Source organism: Accipiter gentilis, chromosome 9 (assembly GCF_929443795.1).
Source record: "Accipiter gentilis chromosome 9, bAccGen1.1, whole genome shotgun sequence".
NCBI classification, from domain to species: Eukaryota; Metazoa; Chordata; class Aves; order Accipitriformes; family Accipitridae; genus Astur; species Astur gentilis.
In genome coordinates this window covers 3,950,567-3,963,182 of record NC_064888.1, presented here as the reverse complement: position 1 = coordinate 3,963,182, position 12,616 = coordinate 3,950,567, and the positions used below count along the sequence as shown (strand labels likewise).

At 48.4% G+C, this 12,616-nt stretch overlaps 1 protein-coding gene across 1 annotated transcript in view; it reads right to left on the bottom strand.

The window, feature by feature from the left end:
* Positions 1 to 12,616, bottom strand: part of COL13A1 (collagen type XIII alpha 1 chain) — a 62,032-nt gene that overhangs the window by 29,625 nt on the left and 19,791 nt on the right. The window contains exons 12-18 of the mRNA XM_049809995.1: positions 11,424 to 11,540; positions 10,883 to 10,924; positions 9,986 to 10,012; positions 9,190 to 9,225; positions 7,789 to 7,851; positions 1,434 to 1,466; positions 516 to 542 (exon numbers count right to left, since the gene is read on the bottom strand). Coding sequence (XP_049665952.1) covers positions 516 to 542; positions 1,434 to 1,466; positions 7,789 to 7,851; positions 9,190 to 9,225; positions 9,986 to 10,012; positions 10,883 to 10,924; positions 11,424 to 11,540 — 345 coding nt within the window. The remainder of the gene's footprint in view (positions 1 to 515; positions 543 to 1,433; positions 1,467 to 7,788; positions 7,852 to 9,189; positions 9,226 to 9,985; positions 10,013 to 10,882; positions 10,925 to 11,423; positions 11,541 to 12,616) is intronic.

Below are 12,616 nucleotides of genomic sequence, written 5' to 3'. Positions count from 1 at the left end.
TGATGGAGAGTGATGGGGTATTTTTGTACTGTGCCCGCCACAGGAACTCAAACCAGGTCACGCTACACTGAGACAGGGGAGACTGTGCAGGGCACTTCATGTGGTGCATGACAGAAGAACGGCCCCCTACAGTGGGAAGACTCCTGGTGGACACAGAAGTACTGGGAGGCAGAAGGAGCCAAGGGAAGGGGGAGAGGGAACATATTGCTAAGCAAAGTGTGCTGTGCATATTTTGTGGAGTAGGGAGGAAAGGGGGAAGACAGCTGGACGATATTCCCATCAACACAGACAGGAGCAGGAGGGAGGGAATCTGTTTGCAGTATGGTGCCTCTCTCACTTGGCATCACTGGATGCTACTACCCTTTTGCTTACTCTGGCAGGTGCCATTAGGGTCTGGATTTGGGCACTGGGAAGTACAGAGCCATTCCTCAGCTCCCTCAGCTGCTCTGGGAGGGGGAAAAAAATACACAAACAAATCAGAAATGCAGGCTCAGAGCAAAGCCTTCTGAGAGTACCTTTTCTCCTGGAGTCCCGGGCTCGCCCTGGTGAGGAAGAGACAGGAAAATAAAGTGAAAAACCAGGAGGACAGAGTACAAATCTTCCTAGAGCTATCAAAGTGGAGGAAAGAACATTCATCTGTGGAGGCCTTGGCCTTGTAAATAAGGGCATGAGGATACTTTAAATGCTTATTAGTATTTGTACCTGGAGCTTGCTTTATCTTCATTAGCCAGCTCTTAGGCTGCTGTAAGAAACCAGCAAGCCTCAGGCAAGCGGCTTCTATAAAACTGAGTAAGGACCTGACAGTATTTTAAGAGAAGATTTACCAGATACAAGAGAGCATAATGAGACAAGACTCATCTGCTGGCATTAAGGAATTTGCCTACTCCTAGCTCTGCGCACACAGTATTTTACAAAATACAGTTTCACAGGATGCCACAATTACAAAAAGTGCCTCGCAGAGCAAGGCTGTGGTTGCAGCTGGGGTTGAAGGGAGGCTGTGTTGATAGGGGATCAATGTGGCATCAAGGAGAAAAACCCTCCCCACTAGCCCTGGAGATAACTTCTTTATTTCTTTCTTTTCCCCCAGCAGCTGGAGGGAATGAGGACAACGGGTCGTTGTCTCATTGCGTGTCTTGGATCCCCGGGGTGACTTCTAGCCCCCTAAATCTGCACCTGGCCCTTTGCTCTGTTGCCATTCCGACACTGCTGTAGAGTACCACGAGTTCACCAACCTCTCTGCCCAGAGAGGTGCGGAGGAGCAGAGGTGCTGCTGGAAACGCATCCAGTACCTCAGCCAAAAGGAACAGCAGTTCTGATATTGCCCTTTAGTGGGAGCTGTCTGACCATTTTCCTGTGCCTTGTGCTCTCCTAACTCCAGCCCCCGCTCTTAAGCGTGCCCTACTTATGCCATTGCAGTGTAGTGTAAAACTCACCTTCAGTCCTGCGGTGGCCAGCCCAGGAGCGCCCTGGCAGAGAAAGGAAAGACAGGAACACCTTGTTTGAAACGAATCGGACACAAACTTTTAAAAACAAAACAGTATCAGCCAGGTGGAACTAAAAAGGCAAAATCCACATCTTTTCCTTTCTAAAACTCAGAAGTAATGCTGTAACACCACACAGCACGCATCCTCCTTCCCTGTGCAGGTCGTTCACCTATGGCAGTGGCTCTGCTTTCCAAAAAGCTCCTCCAAAGGCAGACATCATGAGCACAACCCAGTCAAAACAACCAGATTTCCCACCCCCCCGGTTTTAGTCCTGCAAGTGAAGCAAAGGCCAACAAGCAGAACAGCGTCAAGTAACTGAGGAATGCAAAGACAGGCTGACGACCAAACACCCAGTTCAGCGCTTGATCCCAGATACATCAGCTCAAGCATCCCGAGAAAGGCCAGCTCATACCCCAGGGCCTTGGTCTTGCCATTTCCCCTTATTCTGTTTTTATTACAGAAGACAAACCCTGCAGTAAAATGTTTTCAGGAGAGCTCTGAAGCCAGCCACCTTAGGGGAAAAAAAAAAGACTTCCAAGCACTGCAATTCAGGCATCATTCTGCAGCACAGAGCAAGCCACCACCATGAGACCACGGAGTCCAGCCTGCCCTGCAATCTGAGACAGGTGCTTCGAAACCCCAGGAGGCAGCTGTTCCCACAGGGACAGTCACATTTCCCTCGACAGCATTGATGCAAAAAGCAGGTCTTCCCTATCAACACTTTTCTCTGAAACCTCTGTATGGCCTGTGTTAGTATTAGTTAGGTCCTGGTGAAAAGGCCCAGTTACAAAAGCAAATATGAGGGATAACAAAGGTCTAAGGAGAGGGGTGGAGGTGAAGTAGTGTTAGAAGGTGAGAAATGAGAGGCACTGAGATGCAGCACATGAGACAAAGGGGAGGACTGGGAGCCAAGTTCAAAGTGAAAAGAGCTTGGAAAAGTTCAAACAAGAAGGAGTGGGGAGCCAGAGAGCAGCAGGATCATACCTCTCAGCTTTCTGAAACAGAAATCAGGGACAAAGCTAAAAAACACAAGGACAGAAGATGGAGATCAGGGATTCTATGCAATAAACGGGGGGAAAAAAGCATTCCAGATCGTCTCAGGGGTCAGTAGGTTATAGTGAATACAGGCTAGTGTCATGAAAGGGATTACATGCAGCAAGTGGCTTCGGTTAGGCTCTCACAGTGCATTTGGGATGCCTGTTCCTCACTCTTTGGCCTTTAAATGGCAGTCAATGCGGATGATTTTCTAGTATTTATCCTAAAACTCCAGTGCACACACATGCAGGCTTGCTCACACACTGACCCTGATTCATTGCTGCATTAGTCCAGGTTCACACTTGTATAGCCCTACTGATCACAGTGGGCTAACACACATTGCTGAAGGTCGCAGCGGTCACTTGGGACCCCCAATTTACAAAACACCAATTCCCAAGAAGCATCAGCAACTGGCCGCTCTCACTAGTGTAAAGCATTAAGATCCTGATGTTGCAAGACAGCATCGGACTGGGCATGCCATTTGCTTTGTAAAACACTTCTTCCCCCACCATCTCCGTCATAAATTAGGCCCTATATTTTGCAATATAGAAGCAGAAAGAATTCAGCTGAAGATAGTCATTGACTAACAGACACACACACAAATCCAGGTGATGCTTGTGCATCAGGGACAGTCGAGCAGTACGGGTGAGATCAGGCAGACAAGCGTCACTCCACTGTTTACAAGGTACCTTAGTGCCATGTCTTCCTGGCAGCCCTGGCATGCCTCTCTCCCCCTGGAAGCAAAGCAAGAAAGACAGAGAAAGAGAGCAAGAGACACGAGATGAGTCCTCCCAGGGCTCGGTGAGGAGTGCCCAGGGCACAGGTGATGTGAAAGTCTCCTGGGTGAGATGGGGCACAACCCATTTTCCCCACCTGACTCTCACTGAGCTGACTAGCCCTATCCATGGCCATTTCCCACCAGTGGTACCTCTCAAGCCTGTTGTGTACAGCAGGACCGACCCTGCTGAAGTGCCACAGCAACAGTGCTGGGGATAAAGACAGTCTCTGTATCCTGCTACCACATCCCACGCCATGGTATTCTGCACGGCATAGGGAGTTGCTCAGTCTGCAGTGACTATAGGATGAACAAACTTATCTGGAGAAACAGAGAATCCAAGGGTTGCCTTGTATTGTTAGCCTGAATTTTATCTGGTGGTAATTGGAAACTAAAACATCTTCAGACAATCTGCATACTGCTGTTATTTTGTTCCAGGTGCTTAGTCCTTGCTTTTTTTAAAAGCACTTTTTGTAATCGTGGCATCCTGTGAACTGTATTTTGTAAAACAGTCTAATACCATACTATAGATGACCTAGGCAGCATGGGTACCTCCTAACCTATGCAGCATACTTAACTATGGTATTTTCAGCTGTGAGAAAAATAAAACAATAATTATGAACGCTTTGTACTGGAGAAGTGGGGACCACTCTCCCTCCCTCCCTCCTTCCCAACTGTGCTCCCCCTTTTGCCTTTTTTTTTTCTTCTCTTTTCTTAAATGAGACCAAGCAGAGAAGACCAATGCTTTATGCTGGGAGGCACCCGCACTGCTTGCAGAGGCTGCCCCCATAGAGCAGCCCTGCATTTGAAAGTAATTCCCCATCCCAGAGACTTTCCTGGAAGAAACTGCCTGCCTGAGGAGCTGTTTAATTCTTTAGCCCTGCAAAAGCAAAGCCACCACACTGAGATGGAGCAAGGTAGCCCCTTACAGGGGGCAAGTTACAGAGCAACCACCCTACCCTGCATTTTCTGATGATGGCTTCAGCTTGCTTGCACAGCCCCCACTGGCACTGGCAGGATCACACAGGCACTAGAGCTAATTAGAGAGCAGGAGCAACAAACATGACACTGCACCATCAAAGAGCAGAAACAAACCCCAGAGCCAAAACCAGAGAATAAGCAGGAAAAACAACTGTCCAGAACATCTTTAAATCCTTATGTATTTGAAAGCCATTGTAATACAGTAAGTACCCACTGGGCTGATCCCTTTGTGATCCCCCAGTGCCCTTTGGGCTGCACAGGGTACCATAGCCAGGCAGCAGGAGCCCACCAAAGCCAGCACTGGAATGCTGCAGCCAAGCCAGAAGCTGGGAAACATCACCAAAGGTGGATATGAAAGGCAAAATGCCTGGCACAGGTCCCCAGCAGGCTCCAGGTCAGCAGCACCTCCCAGCTTTCCTGAGCTTCATGCTGATTTAAGAAATACCTCCCAAGTCTCTTTTAGAAGAGCTAAGGTACACCTCTCCCCTCCAACACAGAGGAGACCTCCATATTCTCTTCCCCTACACCTGGTGTGAGCAGCTTTATACCCACTGGGTGCCAATCATGAAGAGCATGCCCCATGCTGATCAGCTCGTTAGCAGTACTGACTATGGGCTGCCAATTAAAACAGAGACCCTTCCTTTTCTCCTCCTTGCTGTGAAAGGCAGATTATGAGGGGGTTATTGAGCAAGGCTGTGGACAGCTTCTTTATTGCTCTTTCCTCAGAGCATGAGAAAAAGCGTCATCCTAAGGACCTTTCAAAAAAAAAAAAAAAAAAGAAAGAAAGAAAATGTCAGCAAAGCTGAATGTGATGGCTAGGCTGGAAGGCAATGAGTCAAATGCTTATTCAAAGGACCCAGGTGATCACATTCACTGGCTCTCTAATGGCCTTCATGGGACACAGATATAGGTCTCGACATGATCAAAGTACAAATGGTGGCCACAGAAGAAAATAGCTAAGAGAGAATCTATGTTGTGCTGCATCTGTCACTGGGTGGGGAGAGCTTATTAAATGAACAAGGGGTCTGTGTGAAACCAGTAAGCCTCGTCAGGCCTGAAACGTTCTTCACTGCCAGCAAAATTGGTCACTACAGCTAAACTATGAATCAGTGTTTGTCCGGGGCTCCTGAAAACAAACAGAAGGTAGAATCTAGCCCAGGTAATTGGATCCAAAGGTGGAAGCGTTAAAAGCCTTCCAGAGTCCCAAACAATCCTCCTAGGTGGGAGGATGACAGAAAGAAGCAATTTCCAAAGACAACAAATGCATGCGCTGTCGGATGTTCAGGAGCTGCTACTGGGTGATGTCTGGCTGCTGATTTAAGGGTACCTCTCTCTGCACTTCCCTTTCAATTCCTCTGAGCAAAAAAGAAAGGAAGTCGAGAGAAAAGTAATCCTGACAATAACAAATGAAAGTCTGTGTGTGAAAGAGGAGGCCGCTTTGGGACTGGGAAGTTCCTTTGGAGCTGCAATTTAGTACCACAAAAAGCACGGTGGGTTTCATCTCCGCTCGTTATAAAGTGGGATGAATAAGGGCCCAAGAACATGTCTCCAGGATTGCCCTGAGTCATTGCTCTCTAACACAGAACAGGGAAGGCTCTCATCTGTGGATGACCCCAAGACATCACTGGAAGACCTGGAGATTTGCCCTTTGCCAGAGCCCAAATGAAGGGCTGTTCAGTCCTTGTACATGGGTGCAAGCACAGCAGGTGTCTGCTAGCGGTGAAACATGGGAGTAGAAGCAGGGGTGGGACACAACTTCTCCTTCCAGACTTTCCTCCCTCCCAGGCCACGCTCTAACTTCAGTCCTCCAGTTCAGCTTAATGGGAGAGCACCTGGCTGTTGAGACAGCAGCAAACAAACTCCTAGCCCCCAAAACACATTATTTCTGGGTGCAATTCTGCTTTCATTTACATTGGCACAAACCAGAATCGATGCCTTTGTGTTTGATGGAATTACACTGATGTGAAGATGGACACAGGGGAACCTTTGGACTTTACATGCACCACAGTATTTCTGAGGAGGTATTGTTTCCTTGTAGGAAGACAATCGCTGCTGTTCTATTCAACTATTAAGCCAGAGCCTGCATTCCCAAAGAACATTCCTTTAAACTCAATGTAACACATCCATGTTAAGTTCTGAAGGGGCCTTTTCTCCCTTCAAATAGCGATCCACGCAGATGGAAAAAATATAGAAAGTGTATATGCTGCACAATAAATGAGATGCATGCCACATACTAAATACTTGAAATGTATGTGTCACTGTTAGTGCCTTTCAAGGTATTACAAGACTAGTCTTTTCTCATGATGTTTAAGATGTATGGCATGACACAGTACGCTCTGAGTGTCATGAACACTTGCCAATGTTGTAATGTTTTAAGCACAGTCTACATTGAGTAATATACTTTAAATATATGGGTACAGTAAATTTCAGTCAAATAGATAACATCTGGGCATAAACCATATGAGCCTGTAAAAAGCGTCCAGAAACAGACAGAAAAGCCTGGTGCCAAACCTCAGCCTGAGTTGCAGAGTTTGAGTGGATTTGATGCATCAGCTGACCAGATTTTATGAGGAAACCCCAATCTAGCCCATCAAATGGAGAGATGTAACAAATCATTAGCAAGCTTCATAGTCAAGAGAAATGCCTTTGGTAAGAATCGAATTCCACCAAATGGATGAAGGCTGCTTTTATTGCCTGAGCTTGGAGTGTCTGCCTGTGGTTAATCAGAGCACAGATGTGTACTCCATTAAATACCCCACAGAGCTGCCTCAGACCCAACTTCCTCTTACAACCCATCGGCCCAAGGAGCAGTATCTCCCAGATGATCTACTGCGTTAGAAAACCTTATTTCTCATGCCTACCTTTATGCCAGCATCCCCTTTTTCACCCTGCCCAGCAAAGGAGAGAGAGAGAGGAAACAGAGAGGGACAGTGAACATAAAAAATCAAGCAAGAAGTACAATCGTAACAGCGAGGGCCCAAGAGGAAGTAGCTGAAAGAGGGAGTGTGCAATAAATGCAACCCCAGGCCTCCAGAGAGAACTGGCTCATGGCAATAACATGGTACCAGCCTGAACGCTGGCTGCAGCCCACCCCTCCCTGGGAACACAAGGCAGTTTACGTCGCTGGAGTGGATGCTGGACGTCACCCGTACTAATGCTTTCCTACATGTTTTTGGTGTAGAAAAACCATCAAACCATTTCATGGACCAGAGTATCCTCATTCTCCCAGCCTTAATGCAGAAGCCTCTAAAGGCCAGGTCAGTTTTATTCTTTAACGGGGGCCTGGGCAGGGCTGTATGCAGCCCTGGTTCAGGACAGCAGGGAATCGCTCTGGCCAAAATTTGCCCAGGCCCTTTACAGAGGAGTGAGTTTTTCTGTTTACGTGGCTTATACCAGGCTCTAGAGAACTGCCTCCAGCCCCTGACCTTCTGTATTCTTTTAGCATGTCTCTAGGCTTGGGTGCCACTTATCTGCCCTTGGGAGATGGCCCCACTGACTGAGTTCAAGGGTTACCTTGGGGCCAGTAGCTCCTGGGAGGCCATGTGCACCGGGCAGGCCTGACTCACCCACCTCACCCTGAGAAAGAGAAGAAAGAAAAGGGAGGAAGAAGCAAACTCAGTGAGCAGCAAGAAAAGGATCCTGTGCGTTGCCTGAAAGGTCAGCAAAGATGTCCCGCACAGAAGTGCCCACCACACACCAACCTACCATCTGGGTCTCTCTGGGAGAGGAGCACCATTCCACATCAAGAAAGATATTCAGGGTGCAAAGCATATGGATTGAAGGGAGTGGTCCCATGATTCTATATCATATCAGAGCTAACATCTTTGCTCAACTCTTTGCCCTCTTTTCCCTTTTCCCTGACCCACTCACCAGGGAGGATTTTCTCCCCTACTTTCATCCATTCCTTCCACCTTTCCCAGAGAAAGGTCACAACCTCAGGCTCATTCCTCCGAGATCAGTGCAGGCTCTTTTCTTGGTAAGTAAATTAGCCAGACAAGTTGTTTCATGTAAAAGGAGCTTGTAGGAGAGGCCCTCACTACGAGGTCGTTGCCGGGACCCCCTCACCGCTCCTGCGTGCTGAGAGCCGCCCACCCAGTGCACACAGAACAGGATGGGCTCTTAATGGAAAAAACGACGGTTCACTGGAAGAAGAGGCAATAAATTGCGTCTGTCTCCAGGAGTGGGCTGTGGTCCATGGGGGCTATAATTTCCACTTCCTGACATAACAAAAACTTCTCAGTTTATACAGAACTAATTAAAAAGCATTCAGGTCTTGCCATTTTGCTCACAGAGCACCCATAAAGCAACATGGAGATAACACGGGACACAGGACTCCTGACTGCTGGGAACATTCACCTTCTCCTTCTCCAGCTGACATCTCTTTAGCAGTATCTCTTCATTCCCTCTCTCCCCTTTGATCTTCCTTTGTGTCTTTCCTCTGTCTCTTTTTCTGTCTCTTCATTACGCCCTCTGGGCTTGACAACCCTGCTGTTAATTAGCTGCTGCTGAAGATATTTGGGCATTGCCAGCTTCTGCCTTTTAACCTGGAGCGGGATCGACTCTTTCCTGCTTTATTCCAGAGAGTAATACATAGCCAGGGATTTGGCCCTTTCCAGCCTCCTGTTCAGGTCTGGATGCACAGGAGGTATATTTCAGCCTGGAAGTGGGTGTAGAGAGGCACGCAGGTGGGGAGACATATGTACTATAGCTACTGGAGAGTTAAAGATATCTCTGGGTCCAGCCTCTCCTTATACAGGTGACACCAGGGGATCTGTGGGTCTCTCGCATCCCCATGTCCAGCAGGAGCAGAGCTCAGCAGAGGGCTCCAGAGGAGTCCACAGATTTGCAGACCTGATCCTGCAAGGCATCAGTGCACCTTAATTCATTTAACAATATTGGAGCTCCCCTTCTTACCTTTCTGCCAGGGTATCCCTGAATTCCAGGGTCTCCCTGAAAAAGGCAAAAAAAACAAAAGAAAGTGAGGCTTGGCCTGAGAAGGACAAATGCCTGCCCTTTTCTCTGGGGCAATGCTGGGATGGAAGAGCATTCCATGGGGAAAGTCCACCTTTTGCTCAGAATGACTCCACTGAGTTCCTGACCCTTCAGACCCATGGGTCACTGTTACCTGCACTGGACTGAGCCCTAGCAGGAAAGGTGCAATAAGCACAGGCAGCTGGATAACTCATGCCAGCTCTGTGCCCCAGCTCTGCGATTCCTACCTCCTCACCCTGGCTACATATCTCAAATAAAAACAAATGGGGGTGGGCAGTTGCAGCTGAAAAACAACAACAACAACCCCCCCCCCCCCCCCCCCCCCCCCCCCGCACTTTGGCAAGTGAATAAATGGGAAACTGTGGTGGAGTTAACAATAGCATTGCAAAATCAGTTCCTGAAGCGCTGGTAAATGTTTTGAGAATGGAAGAAGCCAATAAAGCTGTGTGTGGCAAAGAATTTTGCAAGAGGGGCTGATGAGGCGTGCCTTGCTCAGTCAAGATGCAACTCAGACGTGTCGCCTGCACAAAACCCATGAGTCAGCACACGGGCCGGGCCCCAAAGGCAATACTAAGCAGGGTTAGAAATCTTTCTCAGCTATTTGATGTAACCTCCTTTCCCCCTCCTCCAACCATCAAAATGTACACATCTCTCCTAGCCAGGAGTGTCCACCTCTGTTTATCACCTTGCTACCTCTAAGTGAGGCAGGATGTCTCACCTTTGGTCCAGGAGGCCCAGGTAAGCCCTGTAAAAAAAAAATCAAGAGACACTGGAGTTGGCAAATGTAGACAACATTACATGGACTGCAGGGTGATGGGAGATGCTGACTGCTTTGGTTTGAAATGCCCCTTTACAGAGATGATTTGCACTGGTGAGCTCAAACATCCCCAATCTATTCTTCATGTAGATGAATACTATCTTAACCCATATACCCAAATAAATTCATGCCCATAGTGCTCCACCCCCCCCAGACCTGGTCTCGCTGAATCTGAAGACCAAAAAGCTGCTTTGCCTTATGCATTGTGCTCCAGAATATTTTCTGTTTCTCTGGCTTTGCTTGGGAAACTTGTTCCCAGCCCAGTGTGCAGCTCTGGAGTAAATCAGCCATTTGCAGCTTGCTCTGACAAGCTAATTGGAGAGAACATATTAACAAACAAACCACTTGTGTTTTTAAATGAGAAATCACCAAACAATTTACCTGATATGAACCATGAAGCATACCAGATATGTGTATATGTAAATATAAATAAACAAAATATCCATGCAGGACCTGCCTTCCTGATGTGAGCAGACAGAAGGAGAAAACTACTGTAGATATGCTCTGATGCCTGCGTCACCCTTGGTGTTGCCTGCTTATGGCAATTCAAATGTTCAGTCATCGCATCCTTGGCTCCTCAAAGCTCAAAGAAAGATGAGGATGCTGGCAGAACACCCAACCCCTCTATCACATGTGCAGAGGCACTTTTGCCTCAGGGGACAAGATTTGCTTGTCCTGCTAGCAGGCCTTGAAAACTCTTGGAGATGGAAACTCCTTTCATGCTGCAGTCGCTGCAGGGCCAGCGTGTCATGTTTCTCCCTGTAGCTCCCAGGAACGGAGCTGGTTTCTGGTACCCACCTTTCCGTCTCTGCCAGGCTTCCCCGGTTCTCCCACTCTGCCCTGTTGCAAAAGAGAGAGGCACATTAACAGGATTCTCCGCCCTGTCCCCTGCCATTTAGCAATGGCATTATTTTAAATAGTGCTTCTGTTTTCACCCTCATTGGCTGCTTCCTACCAGCCTGAGAACAGGACAGGGGCAGGACTTCAAAAGGGTCGCAGGGATTCTTATCAGTCGGGTTTCTGCTGTGAGTAGGACAATTATACCCTGTGTATTACTTCCTCCCTGTGGCTGTCTGCAGAGGCTAAGGAGGAAGAAATGGGCCTGGTGTCACCCACTCACACGTGTGTGTCCAAATAGCAACAGTGCAGGGCGCACACCTCCGCCTTCCCTCCCGCTTGCCCTCCTTCCTGGGAACTTCTTCCTCCCCGCACATCTGCATCCCCTGCAAATCTCCTGTCCGTGGCTATCTTGGCTTCAGAAGAGGCAACAAAGGCCAGAGGAAATTGTCTGTGCCCTAGGGAAAGAAGAAGCAGAAGGCTTTTTCGTAATTGGACTTACAGGCGGCCCAATTGGCCCGGGCTGTCCTGGGGTTCCTTCGGGTCCAGCTGGTCCAGTGGGCCCTGGTGGGCCAGGGGGCCCCGGGGGACCTTGGATTCCCGCTTGTCCTTGTTCACCCTGCGGTTTGTTAAAACAAAGGGTTATCGGCAGGCAGAGCAAACCCTTCACACCCCCACCCCAGGGGCCCAAGGCAGGTCAGCCTGGCTGAAGCAGAAGTAGGTAGAAGCAAGTCCCAGGTTAGTGCCAGGAGAGGTTTCCAAGAGCGAGGGAGAGCCCCACTGAGGACGACCAGGCTGCCTGGGCAACAGGAGCCAGCACCCTACGGCTTGCAAAGACATCTGAGGCCACCTTGTCAGAGCTCTCTTTAAAAGGGATCTACAGATGACTGAGCAGTCCAAAGAGATCTTTTTCTTCATTGAGTCAGTCGAGTACAATTTATATGTCAAGGAGTAACATCTCTTGAGCTTCTCAGGAGGTTTTCCAAAGCACTTGACAGTCATATGTGAAGCAAAGCCTCCCATGACCACACTGGCACTTCCAGGCAGAGCCACAGTGTCTTACCTCAGCCTATTTTTTTTTTCCCTATGCTATATTTGTTGGACAACACTCCCTCTGTTTTGCCAAAGACCAAAAGTAGAAACGCCACAAAACCAAAAGAAAATAACACGATCATCATGGCATTTCTGGAGCCCGCCCAAAACAGGCCTATGTACGCCAGGCAGAGCCTGTTTTTGTAAGATTTAACAAGCTAGTGCGTGCAGAGCCACCTGCCATTTTAAGCTCTCTGAAACGAAGCCGTTTCAGCCGGTTCCTCCGCAGGCCCCTCAGTAGCCATTCGGTGGCTGTGGCTCATGCCTCAGCAATGTCATCTGGCCCAAAGGACCTGGACTTGGGACCAAGCGGCGCTGAGGAGACAGTGGGTTGGAAACGCCACATTTGAATTCCAGACTGCTGATCTATAATTGATGAATCCAGCAAACTCCTAAGGCGCCATGGCACCCATGCTAAGTGTTAGTCTCATGGGCTCCCCTCCCATTCCCCCTCCCTAGATAAAATATCATGACATCCTACTGCTAGCAACCCAATTTAAATTTGAAAAACTCTCCTGGATGGATCCATGGGAAGCTAGAAATCAAACATGGTTGTTTCTCAATTATAAATCAATGTGTGTGCAGTTGGGTTTCTGCTGCATT